We start from the raw sequence: 23,350 nt of genomic DNA, 5'->3' as shown, positions 1-23,350 counted from the left end.
TAAATGTTTAAGCTTATTTCATTTCCCTTGTCTATTCTTACAGCTTAAAAAACATCTAAATTCATTTTGAAACGCTTTGAGACACAGAGCATATAAAACCCAAGGTCATATTACTCAATTTCCACTCTACATCTTTCACATAGGGACGCAGTAGTTAAAAACTGTAGCTTAGAAAATCTTAAGAGTTTACAAGAAGGCTACATTTTATTAGAAAAGTCATAAGTCGCTCAAAGACTGCCTTCTTGGAATAAAATAATTTTTACTTTTTCTCAGATGATACTTTATTTTTTTATCTTCCAGCACCTAAAGATTTAAAAAACAATGTTGCTATGTGATGGGATTCGACTGCAAGAAGCCTGAACTGAATTCCTTTTTCTGGAACTGGCCTTTCTATCCTCTGGCAAAACCAAATCTAAAAATGAAAATACATTGCTGTCACTGTGCCTTGAAAATAAGTTTCAAATGTCTTTGAACATTTAAACTGCAATCTGAGATACAGCTTGAGGTGTTTTTCTTAAATTGTTCCCAAACTGCCTCTTCTCAGTGCAACATCAAATCACTGAGCTGTCTGCTGAAGTTAAGCAAGGTGATGATTGTACCTAAACAATAAATGCATTTGGGTTGAAAGTTTTGACTCCTTGTTTCTTTTGAAATAATAGTAAGTGAAGGGGATTAATATAGGGTTTCCTGCTAGGGTATAACTTTAAAGGGGTTAGATACATGTAAATTAGATAAATTTGAGTCCTTGAATGTTTTTCAAGTATCTTAAATGAGTAATATATACGAGCATACACTGACAAAAAGTAAAACCGTGACATTGTCTCAGGTGTCAAGGAGCTTATAATTAAAAAAACTATAAGTACATGTTAATTTGGAGATGGAAAAGTGAAAAATATGTGCAGACTGGTGTGTACTTGAGAGGCTTTAAGAATATTTAAGCATATTTCAAGTAATTTCCTCTGAAGGGTCTATGCATAGTATACATGAATACTATCATAAAAATGCCAAAGCTAAATATATTGATAATCTGTGTTTTCGATGAGCAAACATTAATGAAATGAAAAAGTGTCTTATAAAAGACAACCACGTAAATTCTTTATCTGAATGATGTTATCAAGAACATTGTTCATCACCCAGTTTTACTCATATTCCCTATGTAATTTTCCAAGTAAGCCATTCTGCTGAGAGTTTAGTCCTCGGAAAACTTGATGTTCTTTTGAAAAACTGGTATATTTTCTTCCTTCTCACAATGACAGCCATGAAGCTCAGGCTCAGGCCTCCAGTTCAATCAGCATAGCTGTGTTGATTTTGGGTTGTAATCTCTGTATTCTCCCATGTCCCTTATCATTGTTCTTCACTAATAGTATTGTCTTGGTTTCTCCTCTTCTCACTGCAAGTATCTGTAGATAGACGATTTTTCGAAGAGGCAAAGGATAACACGTTTAACATGTACCAATCGCTCTCCCTCCTGTGTCTCCAGCCTCATTGTCTTCCCTGAGATGTAGAATGGTATTCCTAAGTCTTGCTTGTATTCTGTCCTGTCCTTTAAACAGATGGCTCCATCTAGCACCTTCTTGTGTCCAACTTCCAACTTTTTTCAAATGTGATTCCTGAACCAGCAGCATCAGCATCACCTGGGAACTTTTCAGAAGTGCAAATTCTGAAGCCCCACTCCAAGTACTGAATCAGAAACTGCGGGGGTGAAGCCCAGCAATCTTGTTTTTACAAGGGCTCCAGGTGATTCTGACTCATGTCCAAGTTTAAAAGGCACTACTCTAGACGAAGACGGGGCACTTTCCTTTCTTTCCTGGTCTGTGTTCTCTAGGTCACAGCATCTCTGGTCTACTCTACATATTTGCTCTGCCATCCTGGCAAATTCTGTATACATTTTTAGACTAAGTATAAATTCTTAAAAGTGCTTATTCTATTGAGGTAGCAAGTTATTATCCTTGCCACAGTTAGTAAAGCATTCATGGGTACCCTTACTGATGGGTGACCGTAAGTGACCTCATGGTCACTCACCGATTCATGCTGGGGCCACTCTTGGACTACCTGACAATACTTGCTCCAATCAATAACCACCCCTAATTAAGAACAGACTATTATTCCTTTCCTAAGCAAGGCTACAGCAGATAAACCAGAAGGAGACCTATTCTGTTCAATGTATCTTTAATTAAACAGACGTGTACAATGTGACTTCAGCAGAGGACAAATTGAAAATTTCTTAGTTTGATTCAGTCTCCTTTTAAGAAAAACAAGAGGCAACAATTATTGTTTGGCATCACTGAAAATAGTCCAGGCAAGGCAGTTTACCCATTCTCCCATCCAAGTACTAACCAGGCCCCACCCTGCTTAGTTTCCAAGATCAAATGAGATTTGATGCATTGAAGGTGGTATGGCCATAGACAATTTACTCATTCTAATGTTTTAAGATGGTTCAAGTTAGCGTTGTTAATAAAGATTCTATAATAAATGAATAATGACTCAATTTTTAAATTACACAGATGCTATCCAACTTATGTTTTCAAAGGAAGTATATTGCTAGATGTTCTCATTTGTGTGTAAACATATGATTCCTGCCTACCGCTGCCTTTTTAGAGTTAAGAAGCACTTAGCGTAGTGACAGTTTCAAAAACCTGTTTAAGACCTTTAAGTTGCTTTTTGAGGGGCAACAAGTGGGAACGGTGGGAAGATTTTCAGGGGAATCTTTTACTGAATTGAGGCAGAAAATAGATTGGGGGGATGGGGCTCTTGCAGTTATGCATGGTGGCAAAATAAACATGCAACTATTCTTGCAAAATAAATGTGAGTTCCTAAGATTTATTCAATTATAATTTGAAAGCTACTGGTAATCCATGCAGCTAATAACTGGGTCATAGGCAGTCTTGTTCTATAGCTGACTGAAAACAAATAAACTAACAAATATTTATTAGGTGGTAATGCTGCACTCGATTCCTACAAGGAGCTTTCATCTACTTGAAGAGTATGAAGCAATGAAGCAACATCAAAGTACAAGATAAGAGATAGTTATGTGCTACATTTTGTTATCCTTGACATGCTTCTCTTTGTACACGCATAGAGATCTCATCCCTCATGACTTTATTTAATAACTATGTAGGTCAGGGTTTCTCAGTCTTGAGCAACGTAAGGATAGACTGTGGCAAAAATTTCTTACATGGAATGAAAGCATTTTTATTATATTTTACCTAAACATATACCAATCTAAAAACATGCACAAAATGCTTAGCCTTATGACCTTAACTATAAAAAAACAAATTTATAAGTTAAGTACAGAAAAGCTATCCAACAGAATTTAAATTAATTTATTGGCAAGGATAATGTTTTATTGATAAAACAAATCACCACTAAAACCTTGAGCATGGTTCTACCTGCTAAAATGCATCTTCCTTTGTGTTCAACAGGCCTTTCTCAGTATGAGTCACACAATGACTCAGCTCTCAACACTTTATTCAAACTACTGTGAACCTACCCTTAATACACTTCCTGTAGGATTTTTTTTTTGCATTTGATTTGTACAAACTCATCATATATGTATTAGCTCTGCTTGTGATAGAGTCTTGTTATTTGGCAACAATTAATGTAGTACCACAGATCACAACCTGATTGGAATACAAATGAAATGGAAATCTTAGGTGATATTTGATACAAGGAGGCCATCCAGATGGCCCGAAATTTTCATGCTACTTTTTAAAGATTGCCATAGATATGAAGACACAAAATCTTCATTAAAAAGTCATTCAAAAATCTTCAGTAAAAACGGAGGGCATCTGTGGTGGGCACAGCTGTGTCTCCCGGATCCCCCTGCAAGGAAGCATGTGGTAACAAAGCTATCAGCAGACCGCCTCCAGCTCTCAGTTCCTTTAGGGTTTGCTCTGCTGCAAAGAGCTGCCTAGCCCAAGAACTCATCCTTCTCCAGATGTCTACATTCGATGACTGACGGAGGAAAACCTCCCTATTTCCCCCGAACAGGGACAGTTCTGATGGGTCATGTATGCACCAGCTTCCCCTTGGGGCTGGCTGAGGTCAGCCTGCATTGCAGTTCTACCTTTCCCTACCAAACCTCCTTTCCCCTCTCTCCTATCAGTTATAACAAACTCTGTCTCAGTATTTGCTTCCAAAGACCCAGTCAACAAGAGCTCCCAGAAATCTCTCCAAGGAACCCTGAGTGGACTGAGAATCCTTCTTCTATAGCCCTGATTCTTCTTACACATTTCTAGTCTCAAAGGTCAGCTTCCAGTTGTACATTTCTGACCACACCTCAAATCCAGCAGATCCGAATCTGATGTGTAACCGATCTCGTTGGCTTTTGCCACAGAACAACTGTGTCTTGCCCCTGCCCAACCCCTTTTTTATAATGGTGTTGCCACTGTATTCCCAAGGCATCAGAAGATGGGAGGTGATTTGATTCCTCACACACCTTGCTCCTCACAGCCCGTCTATGTTTCAGGCTTCCTTGCATGGAATGTCCTTTGCTCATTTCTCCAGGGATCCACTTCCCTTTAAATAACAAATGCTACTAAAATTTATGTATTATTTTCAATAGTTTTGGGTTTCCCTTCCCTTCAATTCCACAGACTCTTAAGGACAAAGAAAAAATCCACCCCTCCTCCCCCGCCAAAGGACACCTACACAAAATTCCAACCCACAATCACCTACTTATTTTGGAGCACAATATTCTGGTTTGCATATTAAATAAATGGGGGATGGCAGAAAATGCTAAACGCTTCACTCTCCTTTCTTCAATTATCAGTAGTGTAGTGTAGTCATTAGAACAAAACATTTACTCTCTTCCAGTTAAAGGTAAAATACATTCCATTTTTCTTTTCTTTTATCTTTTATATTGCACTAAAGAGTCATGAAAACCGCCTTGATAAATGCCAAAATAATACTTTTACAATATAAATAGAGACGAAAACATCTGTAAATGTCACGTGGTTTAAATTCTATAAAAACATACATATTTTTTAAAGCAGTCAACTCACTGAAAGAGACTAATATTTAAAATAGAAAGTTGCGTTGTCTGCTGAACGTGAGAATCTGAGGTATTTGTGAGAGAGAAATTGTCAGGAAAGCAGTAGAACATTTCCTGCCCGTGGGTGCAGTCTTGAGGATTTGTAACAGCCATGACGAATCCAAAAACCATCACCACAGCACCAATGGGAAGCATGACACAAGACATAATCTTATCTGAGTGTGTCTTTGGTTCTTCAGACAGTTTCAGATAACAGGCTGATGGAATGATAAAAATGAGGGGAGTTGCACAGAGCACACCCTGCATGATGAAAACAAGAAACAAGATAAGGTTACTAGATGGAAACATTCTTTGGACAGCTTTTTAAAGCACTTACAAAATGTATCTTTCATGCACATGTTAAACACTTGATATGTTCGGTTGAATCAAAGAAGGGAAAGAAAATAATTCTAAGAAAGACTTAGAAATAGGTTTTGCCTTTTCCGTTGGCATATTTACAAATGAAAATAATGAAACAGTATAACAATATCAGACTTGAGAAAATATTATCAGAAAATAATATAGAAAATAAAGCAGATGATAGGACTGACTCCAGCACTCTTGAAATTTCCCATATTTTCACTTCATCACATTTCCTTATATTCTTCTTTTAAAATTACTGTGTATCCACTATGTACTTCAAACAAGAATGGTCATTTGTCATTTGTATATAAAAGGGAAATTTTGGGAAATTCTATAGGGGGTGTGATGTCTTTCTTTTTTACCTGAGCTTGTGAGGAAGTTGTGTGAGAAAGAAAAACTATAACCCTAAGACATTTAACATAAAATAGCATTTCCAAATCCTCTTTCAAATAAAACTAAGCGCATCAATTACCAAGAAAGCCAACAGCAGAGCTAAATGACTATAATTTATTCACCCTTCCCCACATTAGCTAGGAATAAACCCAATTAAGAAGCAATGTCAGATTTAAATTAATGAGTAGAATTGTCTATTACAAAAATACCAAGAGCTATTGATGTCAAAGGAAGAGACTTTCTCCTCAAATAGGCTAATTCACATTAAAAACTTAGCAAACAATATAAATGTTAACATTTAATGCATTTTCCATAATGTTTTTCTGATTATGTTAAATTTTAATCATAGTATATTTAAAAATGTAACATATTAATAAAATACATTAAAATTTTATGACAAATATTCTCTTAAGCCATAAAACATACATTAAAAAATAAATTTTATTGTGTATATTTGAGGTTTACAACATGCTGTTATAGAATACATACAGAGAGTAAAATGATTATTGTATTGAAGTAAATTAACATATCTATCATCTCACATAGTTACTTCTTCGGTGATGAGAGCAGCCAAAATCTACTCATTTAACAAATGTCCCAAACATAATACACTTTTATAAATTACAGCCCTCATATTGTACATTAAATCTGTAGACTTATTCATCCTACATATCTGTTACTTTGAATTCTCTGACCTACCTCTCTACATTTCCTCCTTTTGTTTCCTGCCCCTGGTAATCACAGTTTTATTCTTTTACATTTAAGTCTCTATATTAGACATTTAAAAATTATTCCATATATGAGAGATCACGTAATATTTTGCTTTCTGTGTCCTGCTCATTTCACTTAACATAATGTTTTTTGGGTCTATTCATGCTGTGACTAATGGCAGGATATCCTTTTTCAAGGCTGAATAATATGCCATATTATAAACAGATCTATATGATATTTTCTTGATACATTCATACATCAAGGAACACTGAGGTTGTCTCCATCTCTTCACTATTGTGAATAATGTTTCAATAAACATGGGAGTGTAGATATCTTTATGAGGTGGTGATTTCATCTTTTTTCGGTATATACCCAGAATAGATATTCCTGGGTCATATCGAAGTTCCATTTTTAATTTCTTTAGGAACCTCCATTCTGTTTTCCATATTGACTAGTCCAATGTACATTTCCACCAGCAGTATACTAGGGTTCCCTTCTCTCCACACCTCTGTCAACATTTGTTAGTTCTGGCGTTTTTCATTATAGCCACCCTAAAGGGTATGAAGTGATATTGCCTAGTGGTTTTAATTTGCATTTTCCTGATGACTAATGATGTTGAGCACTTTTTTCATGTACCTGTTGGCCATTTTCATGTCTTCTTTAGAGAAATATCTGCTGGGGTCCTTTACCTATTTTTTAATCAAGTTACTTGTTTTTATGCAATTGAGTTATAAGAATTGTTTGTAAATTTTTTTTTATTGTAACTCCTTATCAGATGGTTTGCAAATATTTTTCCCAGTCTTCTGTAGGTTGTAATTTGTTGCAGCTTTTGTTTTCATTTTTGTTTGTTTTCTCTGCAGAGGTCTTTTAGTTTGATGTAGTCCTATTTATTTATTTTTGCTTTTATGGTGTGAGGTTTTAGTGTGATATTCAAAAAAATAATTTGCAAGGCTAACGTCAAGGAGACTTTACCCTATGTTCTCTTTTAGGAGTTTTATAATTTTGGGCCTTACACTTAGGCATCTTACCCATTTTGAGTTGATTTTTGTGTATGGTGTATGATCAGGGTCCAATTTCACTCTTTGGCATTTAGGAAACCAGTTTTGCCAGCATCATTATTGAAAACTGTCCCTTGTAGAAAACTAGTTGACTCTAATTTTGTTGACTGTATGTTTAGATTTCTTTCTTGGCTCTCTTTTATGTTTCATTGGTCTATATTTGTGTTTTTATGCCAGTACCATACTGTTTCAATTACTGCAGCTTTATAATATCATTTTAAATGGGGAAGTGTGATGCCTTCAACTTCGTTCTCTTTCTCAGTATTGCTCTGGCTATTTAGGTCTTTTGTGGTTCTGTAGGAATCTGGGGATTGTTTTTCCTATTTCTGTGAAGAATGCCATTAGAATTTTGTTAGAAATTAGGTTGAATTTATATATTGTTTTGGGTAGTATAAACATTTTAAAAATATTAATTCTTCAGATCTATTCACAGCATATCTTTCCATTTATTTATACAGTCCATTTATTTGTGTCTTTTTAAATTTCCTTCATCAAGGTTTTATAATTTTCAGTATATAAATCTTTCACCTCTTTGGTTAAATTTATTCCAACATATTTTTTATGCTATCATAAATGACATTGTTTTCTTGATTTCTTTTTCAGCTAGGTAATTATTTGTGTATAAAAATGCTACTGATTTTTGTATGTTGGTTTGTGTCATGAAACTTTACTGAATTAATTTATTAGTTCTAGCACTATTTTTGGAATCTTTGAGGTTTTCTGCATATAGGATCATGTCATCTGCAAATAGAAATAATTTTACTTCTTCTTTTCCAATTTGGATGCCTTTCATTTTTCTTTTCTGATCACTCTTTCTGGTACCTCCAGTATTACCTTGAAGACAAGTGGTGAGAGTTGGTATCCTTACCTTTTACTGGATCTTAGTAGAAAAGCCTTCAGTTGTTCCTACTAATTATGATGTTAGCTGTGGATTTTTCATAAATAGCCTTTATTAGTTTGAGAAGTTTCCTCTCTTTATATATAAGCTGTTAAAAGAGTTTCTATCAAGAAATGATACTAAATTTTGTCAAATGCTTTTTTTGCACCAGTTGAAATAATCATGTATTTTTTGTTTTCTCTCTCTCCTTTTATTTTGGAGACAGGGTCTCACTCTGTTGCCTAGGCTAGAGTGCACTAGCATGATCACAGTTCAGCCTTAACCTCCTGAGCTCAAGTGATCCTCCCACCTTAGCATCCTGAGTTGTTGAGAATACAGGCATCCTGAGTTGTTGAGACTCAGCATCCTGAGTTTTTGAGACTACAATTGTTGAGACTACAGCCTGGCTAATTTTTTGCAGAGACGAAGTCTCACTATGTTGCCCCAGCTCGTCTCTAACTTCTGGGCTCAAGTGATCCTCTCACCTCAGCCTCCCAAAGTACTGGGATTACAGGTATGAGCCACTGCACCCAGCCAATCATGTAGTTTTTATTTTTCATTCTGTTAATATAACATTTCACAAATGTTGTTTTCTGAAATAATAAAATATAAATGTTTAATATATAAAATCAGTAACAAATGTGATACTGCTTTACAACTAAATGCAGGCTTTTCACAAAATATGTTTTTCTAAATTTAAAAGTTAATTTGTAAGTATAACAAAAGTAGAAAGAATAGTATAATGAAACCCAGTGCAACTATCGCCTATGGTTTAAAAGCTTTTTGACACATTATTTTGGTAAATTTTCTCCAGGAAAAATAACAGCAAAATAAATTTGAAGTTGGATGATGTAAAATTATAAATTGAAACTTAAAAATAGCTTTAAAATGACTATATTCTCATACCAGTTAATAAGATTGCTGTGTTTTATACAAAGCAATATTTCCATACCAGAAATATTATTACTATTATTCCAATAATATAAGTTTTTGAATTTTTACAAAAACAAAGGTGTCCAAAGAAAGAATAGTATAGACCACACTGCATGGAAAATAGTTCCAAAGTAAGAGCCATAAGAATGAAAAAATACTAAAACATACCAAAATTATGTTCTAATTTAAAATATATGGAAAATATACTTTTGCCATTTATACATAGCATCTGAATTCAAATGAGTATCTACAAAGGGACACAAAAAATAAAAGATTAGTTATCAAATAGCTAGAAGGAAATGTACTATGAATTGCATAGGTTCTATCCTGTCATTTGGAATTAACAGTGCTTTTTAAGTGATGGAAAATACTGTAAAATTTGGTCTCTATTTATAACAAAAAGTATTACCCCTTGATTTCTTTAAAATAACAATTTATGAAAACAACAGAAAGTACTTCAAATACAAATGTGTGTGTGTGTGTTGTGGTCTCCTCTTTGTAGGAACAAACATGTAGCTAATTCATCTGGAACTGCAGATTATGAAGGTGTTATCAGGATGAAAACTGCACCCAGCTTCTGCTAAGAAGTTGTCATCAGTCAGCCTTTTGGTACTCTTCCAAACTTAACTTGCTGGGCAGTGCAAAGCAATGGGAATTCTGTTTATGTTATAATTAGTAAGTGTTGAGAAAGTAGCAATTAGAGGAAAAACTATATAGCTCATATTTCTACTGGAAGAAGTCCAGTTGACTATCTTTTTTAGATACCAGCCACTTTTTTTTTTGATATTTAAAAGCTCTGTCTTACTAAAGGTTGTTGCTAGAAATCAAGATCATCAGTAAAATGATAATGTGTTTGCAGCTGATCTATTCCCTATGAACCAGTCTAGCTTATTTGCTCTCTTTAATGTAGACTTGATTAAGGATACACCACTGACTTTGGAATAATTTCTGAAATTGCTCGACAGGATGTAAAACCATAACTGCTTATTAAAAAGACAACAAAATATAGTCTAAGTTACAAAGGTGGGACAGTACTTATTAATTGATAATAATACTATGGATGCCAGAGCATTTTGCAGCTTGCTGGAGAGAAAGAACAGAAGCTATTGAAGATTTTTATTGCCAGTACAGATTGAAAAAGTGTCTGAGCTTTCCTATCTGGATAGAAAACTCTCAAATGATGCAAGAAAGCTGGAAACTAAATAAAATAATTCTTACACATCTTTTAAATTTCTACTTTGTAATCAATCCAAACTCATGAAATTCACTCCTATACTTTAAAAAGAAAGTCTCTCTTGCTCAGGAAATCTTTGGCAACTGAGACTATGGCTTGCTCACCCTGAAGACTGTATTTCTCTATCTGGGCTCTTGTTGGCATTTGGCTTGCTTTCTTCCTTCCACTGTAAACTGCACACAATGCTTGATGAGCTGGTTACACTGGCCACAAGCACCAGCTGCTTCATTTTCTCTCTTTGTACTGCTGCAAGCAGAAACCCATAGGGCCCAATTACTGTAGACGCCTGTTTTCTCCAATAGCAACATTAGTGCTAAGATGCTAGATTCTTGTTATCAAAAATAGTACTTACGTTTATTTGATTTGCTTCTAAAATGAAACCTTTAAAACTTAGTGTGTGTGTTTGCTTTGGAAAAATATTTCATTGTTATCTACTGCCATGAAAACAAAAAAAAAAGGAAAGCAAAGTTCTATTTTTTTAAATTTAATAACTAATACAACCTGAAATTATTTTATTCCATATTATTTGGTTATACTAAATAGTAGCATTTCTCTAACTTTGCAAGATCCCTATCTCACCTGTGAAGCTCATTATTCATTTCATCTGTGAAGCTCAGAAGCCAAAATAAAAAAGAATAAAGTCCTAAAATTGTTACCTAAGATAAAAGCTATTAACTACATTTCTAAAGTATTACAATTACTAAGGTGAAAGTTATTAACTAAAAATTATTAAGACAAAAACCTTTTAGTTCCATTTTATTTCATCTCCTGGTATGTTTTAACTCATTATTAAAGTCTCTATATATGTATCATAGATTACTCTTAACCTTTCTTACAGATAAACTCAATGCATAGATTTTATAACCTAAGAAAGTGGATAGAGAAATGAGAATAATTATTTTACATAATTTAAAATCTTATGCTTAGGAAGTCTCAGAGCAGTATAATGATTTAAAATGTGAGTTTAGAGTCCAAATGCCTGTGTTCAAATCTTGATTTTTTTTTACTTGTAACTAAAATGACTTCAGGCTATTTAATCATGCAGTGCCTCAGTTTCTTCATCTGTCCACTGAATATAGATAAAAGGAGATGATGCATGCAAAGTACCTGGTACAAAGTAAGTACTCAATACATGGTAGCTCACGTTATTATTACTATTATCATTTTGAGATGGATTCTCATTCTATTGCCCAGGCTGGAGTGCTATGATTGATCTTGGCTCACTTCAACCTCTACCTCCCGGGTTCAAGTGATTCTCCTGCCTCAGCCTCCCTAGTAGCTGGGACTACAGGCACATGTCACCATACCTGGCTAATATATTTTGGATTTTTTAGTAGAGAAGGGGTTTCACCATGTAGGCCAGGCAGGTCTTGAACTCCTGACCTCAGGTGATCCACCCGCATCAGCCTCCCAAAGTGCTGGCCCACCTTATGATGATGATGATGATGATGATAATGTTATTCTTGTATTATTACATATAATGAACCACAGCTCCTGGCCCACATTATTATTATAAAGTGGAACACAGCATACTTTGTTACTTCTAATGTGTTGTGTGATACAGCGTGTATTAGTTACTGACAGACATGATGCTTGATTTGGCTCTATTAGACATGGTAAGTGCCCACACAAAAAGGAGTTGAGTAAAGATTTGAATATGTTATTATGTACACCAAAAGACTTACTGAGGTGAAAAACACATATTCTAAAGTGGTCTGAGAATGAATCCCGGATTTTATTAATTCTTACAAAGTATTTTAAAACTAGCATAATTGTCTTGGGTTCTGAGGTTGTAACAGACAATTTAGCACTCTAATTTTTAATGTACGTCTATATAATCAAGTTTTAAAGAATCTAAAGATCTTGAATCATATTTTAAATTTTAAAAATAGTCCTCCAGGACCAGCTCAGATCTTGACTTTATAATAGCTATTCACAAGGTACTATTCTATGACTACTCTGTAACACCAGAATTCTGTCTTAACCAAAAAAAGTTTCCAATATAAGTATAATAGAGAAATTTAATATGATTATGTGCCTACAATTTTGTTGTGCGAATACCATGGAGATTAGCAATTAACTTCACAGAAAGTAATGGTTAGATTTACAAAAAATATACCATTCCTGAAAAATGAGCAATATATGTGTACTCGATTAACTTGAAAACAAAAAAGTTTGTTGTGTTATCAAGATGTAGTGACTGTTCAGGCAGATAATAAATATATTTTGTCTCACAACAAAATCCTAAAATATCAACAAACAAATTTATGGACTCAAACAAGATAATTCATAAAATAGAAAAAAACAGGGTTTGGAAATCATTATGTTGATTAGCTCCACAGCGTAGCTGAAAGATTCAACACCAACCATTTTTTGTAACACTTCATTTCCTGGTACTACATTACAGAAAGTATGTTATGTCTAGGAATATTTATAGAAATAAATCCTGAACTGTAGTCCCAAGGTGCAATCACCCATGCAATACTTTGAGCACTGTGTTCTTAGCACTGTGCCAAATACTATGGAGGAGGGAGGAGGTGGTTAGGTATTCTTTTCTTCAAAGAGCTTACCAATTGTTAGGTAAGGCAAGATTGTAGACTGTTACAACAATACATTACACAAGATAATACATAAATTAAGTCAGCACATTCATGTAGCAGTGATCCTTCTACACAAATCAAGGTTGGTATGTGAAATAATTTTTAGTGGCCCTGCTAGTCTTTGGCCTATGCAAAATTGGGAAGAAGGTAAACTTTGACTTTGGCACTTGCTTACTTTCCTATGAGCTTTCCTTCCTTCCTTCCACTGTTGGTGGAAAAGACAATTCTCCAGTTCCCTCAAGTTTTGAAAACTGCCTGTGCTCTACTTTCCATTTGTAAGAAAGTACCCAGTAGGATCCCTGACTGAATTCCCACCTGCCTTTGTATGGAGTTTCAAATCAAAATGGCATCTGGCTGACATAGTAACTTGGGAACTGACAATAATACCTTCACTTATGCCTTAATTCTCAATGAAATGAGTAAATGATGACTTAGGATCCCTTTCCTTGGGAAGGGAAACTATACAGGTTTCCCTTCCCTGTGATGCATGACCAATAAACGCTAAATGGTGGGTGATTCTGATGAGAACTTCTACATGGATTATAGAAGGAGATTAACCACTTTGTAGTGGGAGAACAACTTCCATTCCTGTCTTAGCAAATGGCATCATTATTCTAGTTCCACAGAATAAAACCAAGAAGTCATTCTGCCCCATGTCTTCCCAATGAAATCTGTGTCACAAAATTGTGCCAATCTCTTCTCAAAAATGTGTTTTGGGAATCCATCCACTTCCCTCTGTCTCTTCTTCTTCTTCGTCTTCTTCCTCTTCCTCTTCTTCTTCTTCTCCTTCTCCTTCTTCTTCTTTTTTTAGATAGGGTCTCACTCTGTTGCCCAGGCTGGAGTGCAGTGGCACCATCTCCACTCCTAGGCTCAAGCAATCCTCTCACCTCAGCCTCTTGAGTAGCTGGGACTACAGCCGTGCCACCAAACCCGGCTAATTTTTTGTAGAGATGGGGTTTTGCTATGCTGCCCAGGCTAGTCTCCAACTCCTGGGCTCAAGCAATCCATCCACCTTGGCTTCCCAAAATGCTGAGATTACAGCGTGAGCCCCTGTGCCCGGCTTCCTCTGTCTTCATTATTGCAGTTGTACTTTCGTGTTTCTTTGTGAGAATGCATAGATCCTTTCTTATCACATTCATCCTATATTCTATTGTGTGGCACACAGTACTTACTCAATAAATATATGATCAGTGAATAAAGGATTTAAAAGTTGTACTGGATCTTAAGGTTTTGATAAAATTTGGACAGAAATGAAGGAAAAATAATCATGATAGGAAATAAAAAGCAGATAAGACAAAGAATAATGGAAAGAATTGATATGATTTATTCACAGGCCAAAAAATGAGACTGACTAGAGCTGAGAGTAGATTTTGGGAAATAAATAGGAAATAGCTTTACATAGAGGACAAGCCTGTAGAAGCACTTGCTCTGGTAGGAAAATGGAAACTTTTTAGCAGGATGCCGATAAACTGAAAGCAGAACTTAAATATATGATAGTTGAAACAGAGCTAGGATTAATTCAACTGTGATATTATGAGGACTTCTGTTTAAATCCTGGCAGTGCAGACTACAATAGAAAGGTCTGGAGAGAGAAAAATATTTAGAGAAAAAGAAATTGTGTCATAGCAAGTGAGTAGATGTAACTCAAATCCTTTCATATTTTTCATAAATTTCACTAGATATATTATTATGCAGAAAGAAAAGTCAAAATCCACTTAATTTATAGTTATTTTTTAGTAACACCTATGTATTATATAGTAAATTAAATACGTGAAAGTACTCTAAACAAAGGTTTCTGAACTTCAGCAATGTTGACATTTTGAATGAGATAATTCTTTGCTGTGAGAGGCCAGCACATCGTGGGATGTGTATCCTGGCCTCTACCCACTAGAGGTCAACAGCACTGCCTACCCAGTCATGACAACCCCATATGTCTCCAAACAACCATGGCTTTAAAACTAGAGTCCCATAAAGTACACAAAATCATCACTGAAAATATTTACTATTACAAACATATTTTCATTCCACTTCAAAAAGTGACACTTGTGTTAAGGAAAATACATCTTATGTTAAATGTAATCACCATCTTTTAAGGAAAAATTTAGAGCGAAAAGATAAATCTTTAAATGTACTTACATTGAGTTCTAAAACTATCCCAAGGCAGTCAATCAGCAATGACACAAGCGTGGCTACAGTGATGACTATTACTGTTACAACAATGTGGAAAACCAACGAAAGATTCCCACCAAAAAACACATTGGCAATCACCTGCCAAATAAACAGATTATTATGAGTGGGACTTTGAAAGGCATGCAGGATTTACTGAGGAAGTATTTCATAATAGCATTTAGGAGTATATAAGGTACTACCAATAAGGCTATTAATGAAATCTCAAGTCACTAAGAATGTTCTATTTTTTCCAAAGTACTTACATATAGACAGACATATCAATAACAAGTATTCCTTCTTGAACTATTAGTGGATTATATTACAGACCTATAGTGTGGCATACCAATGTTTCAATACATATGTCTTTCAAGTGTAAGAGAGACTTTGGAAAGTTATCTTACCCTTTTTTCTTGAGTCCAACAGGTTACTGCTAAAACAAACTAGACATACTATTTAGATTATTTGCATGGCCTCTAAAAAGTAGCTATCACATTTCCTTTAATAGTACTGGATGTTTAATATCCTTTACTAACAGTAAATTAATTCTATATAAACGAATTCCTATTTGTTACAATTTAAGTCTATTTTATCTTGCCTTTTCTCACCAAAAATGAGGAAGAGTTCATCACCATTTTTCATTACTACTCAGATCAGAAAAGCAATATAAAATGGCCGACCTAATGTGTCCCACACTGTGATATGGTTTGCAAAGATACAATGCCAAGGAAATGATTCCTATTCTCAAGGATTAATTCTTGGAGGTATACAGTCAAACTTAAAAAAACAAGTTGAGATCAATTTATAACAGGACAAAAAAGATCGAGCAGAATTTAGGACTAGAAGGAAGGAGCTTTAAGTATCTAGCGCTGTCTCCCTTAGAGTAATCTCCTTTACAGCACCCCTTAAATGCTTGACCTACCTTGGCAGGATTTGGAGCAGAATTACAGGCTGAGGCAAGAGCATATAAAAGAGCAAAGAGATAAGAACAGGAACGATACCTATGGAGGATAAAGAGAAGATAGTCTGAATGACTAGTGACACTGTGTAAAGTAACAGTGAAGCAAGAGTTGGAAATGACAGGAGAGGGTCACATGCTGAGGTGTCATAAAGAAGCCATCTCTCTACGCTGTGCTGCCTGGATATGCAACACTTCCCATATGTCACATACTGCCAAGACTTTGCTATTAATTTAATGGTGGTATTAATAACAGAAGTTGTAATGTCTCTCCAAATGTTATCTTGTTTAAAATCCATTTTTACAGATGCCTCTATGATGTAATTGTGAGAGTGAAAAATCATTTAGTGAGGCAGCCAGTAAGATATTTATCTGTCTTTATTAAAAGACAGCCTTTTCAGGGCTTTTATGAATTGAAACGGTTCGATTATATTTTTGTCAGTTGTACATTTGTGTCTGTATGTGTGTGTGTGCATGCAGAATGAAGAGCAAGGGAAGGGAAAGGTATAGACACCATTCCTCTGCTGAGTATTTGCTATCGTGGCAGAGATTTTGATTTAGTTCTGTCTTCCTGTCACAGCAGCTAGAAAGGAAACTCAAGTTTCAAGTACTAAAGACAGAAGTTGTGCAGGTGAAGTGACTCAGACCGCCTACAGGCAGTTTACTAGAAACCACGTGAGAATGCACCATCTGTTCTCACTTACTGATCTAGAGATCAGATTTGAACCTAAGTACTGGACAGAAGCTAAAATAGTGTCATTTCCTGCATCTAACAATAGCTAGTATAGTTTTGAAAGACTCTTATGTTAAAAAAAAATAGTGCAGTCTATTTCTCCTTTATAGTCAAGATAGAGAACTGGCCTGTGAGTTGTACGCGTGTAAGGAAGAGGAGTGCTAGTTGTAAAGGACAAACACAGTGCTGGGCATTTCCCTCATCTGTTTCCCTGTGTGGTCAGTTCCTTATCTCTGGGACTGGCTTAGGGTAAGCCCTGGCCTGCCTCAAGAAGCCTGCGGATTACTTAGTGTATTTAAAGCTCTGTAGATATTTCACTTTGCACATTAGACCCTTTCACATAGTGCACTGCACAAACAGCCTCTAGGAACAGATCCTATTACTGAGCCCTTTTCAGTGTGGTCCCTGAAAGACCCACTGTGAAGCAGGATCATGTTTTACTGCTAACTGGTACAGTGGAGTTTTAGCTGATAGCATAAGGGATTCCTGACAGGCCATGTTATCCAATTTTACACCAAAAGAATGAATTCTCTCTTGGCTAATCTTTCTCTATAAATCCATGTGGAATATATTACACAATTTAGAGCTGGCTTTGACAATAAAATATGTTTATATATAAATAACATGCTATATATTTATGTGATTACTTGTATATTAAATATAGTTGTAAATATATACATCAACATATGTAAATTTATAAATAAAATATATATGTAAAACTAAAAGTTTCAGCTGAATTTTGGTAGTCCATGGAATATAAGGTATTTTAGTTTCTGAAAAATAACAAAATGAGTTAGAATCCATAGGGCACTGTAGAATCTACAGTGTCTTTAATACATGTTGACTGATAAAACATCTAAGCAAAAAGACAGTTTTGAAAAACATGTTTTAGACCTTGGTACTTAATTTCTTTGTAAGAATGCTTTAAAGGCAGCAACTTCAGTTTGGCTATTGCTAAAGGCTGGCAGTCACTTTGGAATGCAGTTGTATAAATATTTGTGCTCATGGTAATATAAGTCAAATCTGCCAAACCTAATTTTCAAACCCAAGTTTTGAAAAACTGTCTTGTAAACATCTGAATTTAAATTCATCTTTAAACTCTGACATTTTAAAGTCAGAAAATAAACGTTTACAAATTATACCATTTGTCATGCCCTTGGAAATTTGCCAAACTGCAATATTTATAAATCTTCCTAAATTAAATGTGACAGAGAGATCAGCTGGGTAAAGTGTTGGGAAGAAACCGTGCTTACCTCTCTCGTCACAAAGCATTCCATCGGGTAGGTCAAAATGACAGTGATGCCATAACAAAACCTTCCAAATGTTACCAGGTCATCATTTCTGCAGTAATTTTCAAATAAATCTCCTAGATAATAATATAAAATAAGTTTATTTACTAGATACTAAATGTTTGAGATAACTATCTAATAATTGAAATATTAGGTATTAACAGACATGCATCACATAATGGTCCACATATACGATTACAATGCTATATTTTTACTTTTTTTTCTGTGTTTAGATACACAAATACCATTGTGTTACAGTTGCCTACAGAATTGAGGACAGAAACATGCTGTACAGATTTATAGTTTAGGAGCAATAAGCTATGCTATGTAGCCTAGGCGTGTAATAGGTGCAACCATCTAGGTTTGTGTAAGTCCACTATGATGTTTGCACAATAAGGAAATCACCTAACAATGCATTTCCCAGAATGCTTCCCTGTCATTAAGTGGCACATGACTTATAAGTGAATCTCCATAAACTTCATTTCATTTAGTTAAGTGAATAGATAACTGGGTCTAAATATAAGTTTTTGAATTCAATAACCATGTAGTTATTCACTGATTTGAACCAATACATGCTCCACATGAACATAAATCCATCACCATTAGTTTTTCTCTTATTATTTGTCTTTGGTAGATTTGCTGCAAATTTTTTTATTGAATTCTGAAAAATACTTTATCCATTGTCTTCTTACATCAGAATCAACTCCCTAAATTCTTGTGCACTGGCTTTGTAAACTGTCTTCTGGTCTTTGTTTCTGGTGAGTAAGTGACTTCATTATTTTTAAAAAAGTCTGTTAAAATAAACAAATTTCCTTTTGAAATGCTATTCTTAGATCAAGAACAATCCTGAAAGGAAGAGTAGACCAGTACATCTGGGGAGCTGAATTTCCTGTGTATCATGCTATAGGGTTTCATTGCAACCTTGGGGCCATGAAAGAAATTTCATACATACGTTGCCTTTCATGGCATTGCATGAGCCCAAGGGTAAATGCATTGATTTAAAACTGCGAAAATATGATGATTTCCCAGAAAGAACATTAAATTTAATAAGTTCCAGCCTAGAAGATGGATTAAATATACCTTGAAACAATTCTTATTTAGAGACTATATTTCTCAGCTGTTTATCAAGAAATACAGGGATCTAATCAGGGCACAGATGTCATGTATCAAAAAACAGTTACCTACAACTGCACAGTAGTCCATGGAATAAATTTAAAAAATTAAAAAACAAACAATGACTAATGCCGAAACACAGTATTTGGGCTTCTTTATTTTCTGACTATAACATGCTTAAATGTTAAAATTGTGGTTACTTTTTAAAATTACACTTAATGGAAAATTAGATAAAAGTCACTGAATACTATACCACTTAAAAAGAAGAAAGACTATAATACCTCTGTACTGTTTTTTCATTACAAAGCTGAATATCCTAAATAATTTGCCTCTTTCCAAAATTTACTTTAAGTGACTCTCTCTCCTACCCCCATCAACTAGAACAAATGTACGTTACTTTAGAACCTCCCTTTTGGGCAGGAGGGCATTAAAACACAAAGTAAAGGTGGCAGAAAACTGCCTCACAAGTTGAAATTTATCTACTGAAAGAGGCTAGAAAAGAAAAACGCAGTTTGCACAAATTAGACTAGATTTGCCTAAGGAGAAGCGGCCTGGAGAAACAATGTCAGCTTATGGCAGCTTGAATCTAAGTGTATTTTAAAGAATTAAAATACTAGGGGGGAATCAACATCAAACACCTGTCAGCTTTGTTTTATAAAGATTTAATTATATATGAGCCATTACGCTGACAAAAACTCCAGGAATACTAACAAAAAAGATTTATGTCTCATAGAAAAGGCATTTAAAAAACAAGGTCCCGTAAAGACCAGAGCCCCTAGGTCATTTGGCTTGGTAAACTATGTAGCAATAGCAATACATGGCAATGTTTTGGAGCACATTTCTTGTCAGAACTTTCAAGGTCACTTTGTTACTGCACTCTAGTGGCACATGAATGTATTATATTTTTGGCTGCATTGGAATTTTGTTAGTTATTATTTTTTGAAGCCATGTTTCTTCATTTTAAGAAATATTTGCCTAAAATCATAGTGATCTGTAACTGCTGTTCAAAACAAGGCAGCCTTCCTCCCAAGAGCACCCAAGTGTTTTCAGAAAACTAAGCTAAGGGGAGCTAGAGAGAAAGAGACAAATTTCAGAGGTCATGATTGGCTAAAATAGGGGAGGCAGAAAGGGAATGGAAAGAAAACTGAACCTGAGAGTCAGAAGACTTGTTTTCTAGTTTGTCACCAGACAGCACATGAGCAAGTTACTTCATCTCTTTGTGTTTTAATCAGGGAGTAAAACTAGTTATTCCACTTCCCTTCAAAGGGTTGTCTGAAGGTCAATGAGATAATAGACCTGCAAGAGCTATGAAATATGGAAATCACAGCCTATTGCTAGACTGCCCTGAATATTATACTACATCAATGATGGAATGTAAGAGTCAAGGGAAGTAGAAGGGAGGACTGCTCAGTTGTTGGGCCTACTGGGTGAATGCAAAAACAGAGAAATATCTTTGGAGGGAGGAAGAAAAAGTCTGGTTTTCAGGGAAGCATGATGTTTTGTGATTAAGACACAGAACAATTGAGTAGAAATGTCCTACAGGCAGCAGGTTGGAGACGAAAAGAAAGGTCTGAGTTAGAATTAAAACAATGAAAGTATCTGGAAAATTTGTTGAGAGAAGAGCAAACAATATGCTTGAGACCATTATCTGGGTGGCATGGGACAGAGTGGAGTGGGGGAATCAGAGAGGGTAGAGAAAAAGAAAAAAAAGAAAAAAATTAACAGAGAGAAAGAATAACAATGATAATATAGTAATGCTCTTTCCTCTAAGGGAGAAAAAATTGAGCAAAGAAAGGAACTTCAGTATTATTAAGTGATTCAGAGAGATTCAAGAGAATCCAAATCGAGGAGATTATTTGCTCTGAAGATTGGGAGGCCACTGGTACCTTTGAAAACGAAGCTGCCATGGAGAAAAGCCAAAACTCAAGTGTTGGGAAGTGACAGCGTGGAAGGAGAGCGTATGGGCTACAGAACTAAACTGAGCAGTTTAAAAAGGTAAAAATTAGCAAACCGACAGCAGGGAGGCAGGAGGGTAGAGAGAATGGGTGGAAGAGTGTAATCTTTGAAATAGAACACTGGGCATACCTGTACCAATAAGTAGAACATTGGGTATACCTGTACCAATGCACATGAACACTAAAATATGGTACAACTAAATCTCTCATTTTACCTTGGGTGAAGCCCGTAAATGTCAAGTATCCACATGTAGCAAAGACTATACAGATAAATACAGAAATCACGATGGACATACGAATAAGGCGGGACCACTTAGCTACTGTGGGTTCTTCTAAAGAACTGTAAACTAAGAAGGAGTTATGGTGGCAAATAAATGCTGCAATACAAAAAAAGAGAGCATTATTAAAGCAAGCACTAGGGTTTTCTTTTTAGTTCTGAAATTCAGAGACATGTGCTACTTTAGATGCCAATTAAATGAAGTTAAAATATATGAGTTTATTGCCATGTCAGAAAATAATTTTTCTAATAACTCTAAAAATGAGACCGTTCATTCACATCAGGCGTATGATCTTTTCATTTCACTCTTGATATAAACCAGGCCAGTCCAACCTTCTCTCCCATTTTTATTTTCCTAATGACCCTTCCCATCTTAAGGAAAATCTAAATACCATAATTTTCATTCTGTGGCTTCCTTTGCCATCTGGGACATAATAAAGTAGCTTTAGACATCTGGCCAATTTATAATACTTTATGTGCAAGGTTTGAAGAAGTCCATAACACTTGTTAGCCTTCCAAGTTAAGAAACAAGATGACTGTAATGAGTTTTCTGCATAAGAAATGGATTTCTCCAAATTGAAGCAAATTTTAGTGATGAGTGAGAAAAGTTTGAGCCTAATTTTATATTGGCACAAACTAGATCATATGCTGCTAATAGGGAGTCTAAAACTTAGGACATCTGCTATCCAGACATAAATATGAAACACATCACTTTTTTCATGGAACAGACAACTCCACATTAAGAAAGGGCCTTTGAAACCACATACTCACCAAAAGACATAACCCCGACTGCTTGAATGGCATTGGGCTTTGCAAATACCCAAGCATCTTCTGTTTTTGGTCTAGAAGAAGAATCAGTTAACTTGATAAAAGGTTAAATAAATTCAAGCATCAGTATATCAGGTAACAAGAAATGGTATTACAAATATAAACTGAGTGTCCTCAAGCCAGAAATTAATAAGGGGTTCCCGTTTATCTTGTGTAATCATAAATAAATTTCCCAGGAGCATAATCATTATCTCTTAACCCCAGTCCTCTAAAATGTACATCAATACTTGGACAGATTCTATTTTTATGTATGTAAAATATCCAGACTATATAATTTTGTGAATTTGTTTATTTGGTCATCAATGTAATAGCAAGCATTTATTATGCACTCACCAGCTGAGATACATTTTGAGGCAAATACAAAAATTACTAATGCCCAATTATTGCTGTTGATTCCCCTCTTTTTTCAGGCTTAACCTATTCAGGAAAAATTTCATCAGCATTACAGTTTATTGAGGGAGGTAAACATGAACTAATACTAATTGTGGATGTACTATCTTTCGGAAACTCTACTGTGTTATCTCATTTAAGTTTCACAATAACACAAGTATTATATTATCACCATTTAACACATGATGAAAATCAAGCTCTGGGTGGTGATATAACTTGCCAAGCTTTCGCAGAAAATGAATGAAGAAGTTGAGATTTATCTTCTTGGTTTATTCATTCCCATATTTTTTCCATGTTGAACCATATGACAGTGGCCTCAAATTCCCACCTGTAGATGTATTTCTCAAGGAAATTTTGCAACTATTTGCACTTTAAACAGTTTGAAACAGGCTACATCCTAGTGGAATGAAAATATTTCGTATTGGCAGTAATAGGGCTAC

General features: G+C 35.1%; 1 protein-coding gene across 9 annotated transcripts in view; it reads right to left on the bottom strand.

Annotated features, from left to right (window-relative positions):
* Window positions 1–2,152: 2,152 nt before the first annotated feature.
* SLC38A11 (solute carrier family 38 member 11) overlaps window positions 2,153–23,350 on the bottom strand; it is a 59,730-nt gene continuing 38,532 nt past the window's right edge. For 6 of the 9 annotated variants that reach the window (XM_078327524.1, XM_078327521.1, XM_078327520.1 and 3 more), the window contains 5 exons: window positions 22,464–22,534; window positions 21,631–21,792; window positions 18,312–18,424; window positions 15,338–15,469; window positions 2,153–5,293 (listed from right to left, as the gene is read on the bottom strand). In XM_078327524.1, coding sequence (XP_078183650.1) covers window positions 5,000–5,293; window positions 15,338–15,469; window positions 18,312–18,424; window positions 21,631–21,792; window positions 22,464–22,534 — 772 coding nt within the window. In that variant the 3' untranslated portion in view covers window positions 2,153–4,999. Of the gene's footprint in view, window positions 5,294–10,689; window positions 10,848–15,337; window positions 15,470–18,311; window positions 18,425–21,630; window positions 21,793–22,463; window positions 22,535–23,350 lie in introns of those variants that run through there. The other 3 variants (XR_004744612.3, XM_078327519.1, XM_008998788.5) reach the window with 3 other exon arrangements.

This window comes from Callithrix jacchus, chromosome 6, assembly GCF_049354715.1.
Source record: "Callithrix jacchus isolate 240 chromosome 6, calJac240_pri, whole genome shotgun sequence".
NCBI lineage: Eukaryota > Metazoa > Chordata > Mammalia > Primates > Cebidae > Callithrix > Callithrix jacchus.
The sequence above is the reverse complement of the archived record's forward strand: the minus strand, read 5'-3'. Positions and strand labels throughout refer to the sequence as shown.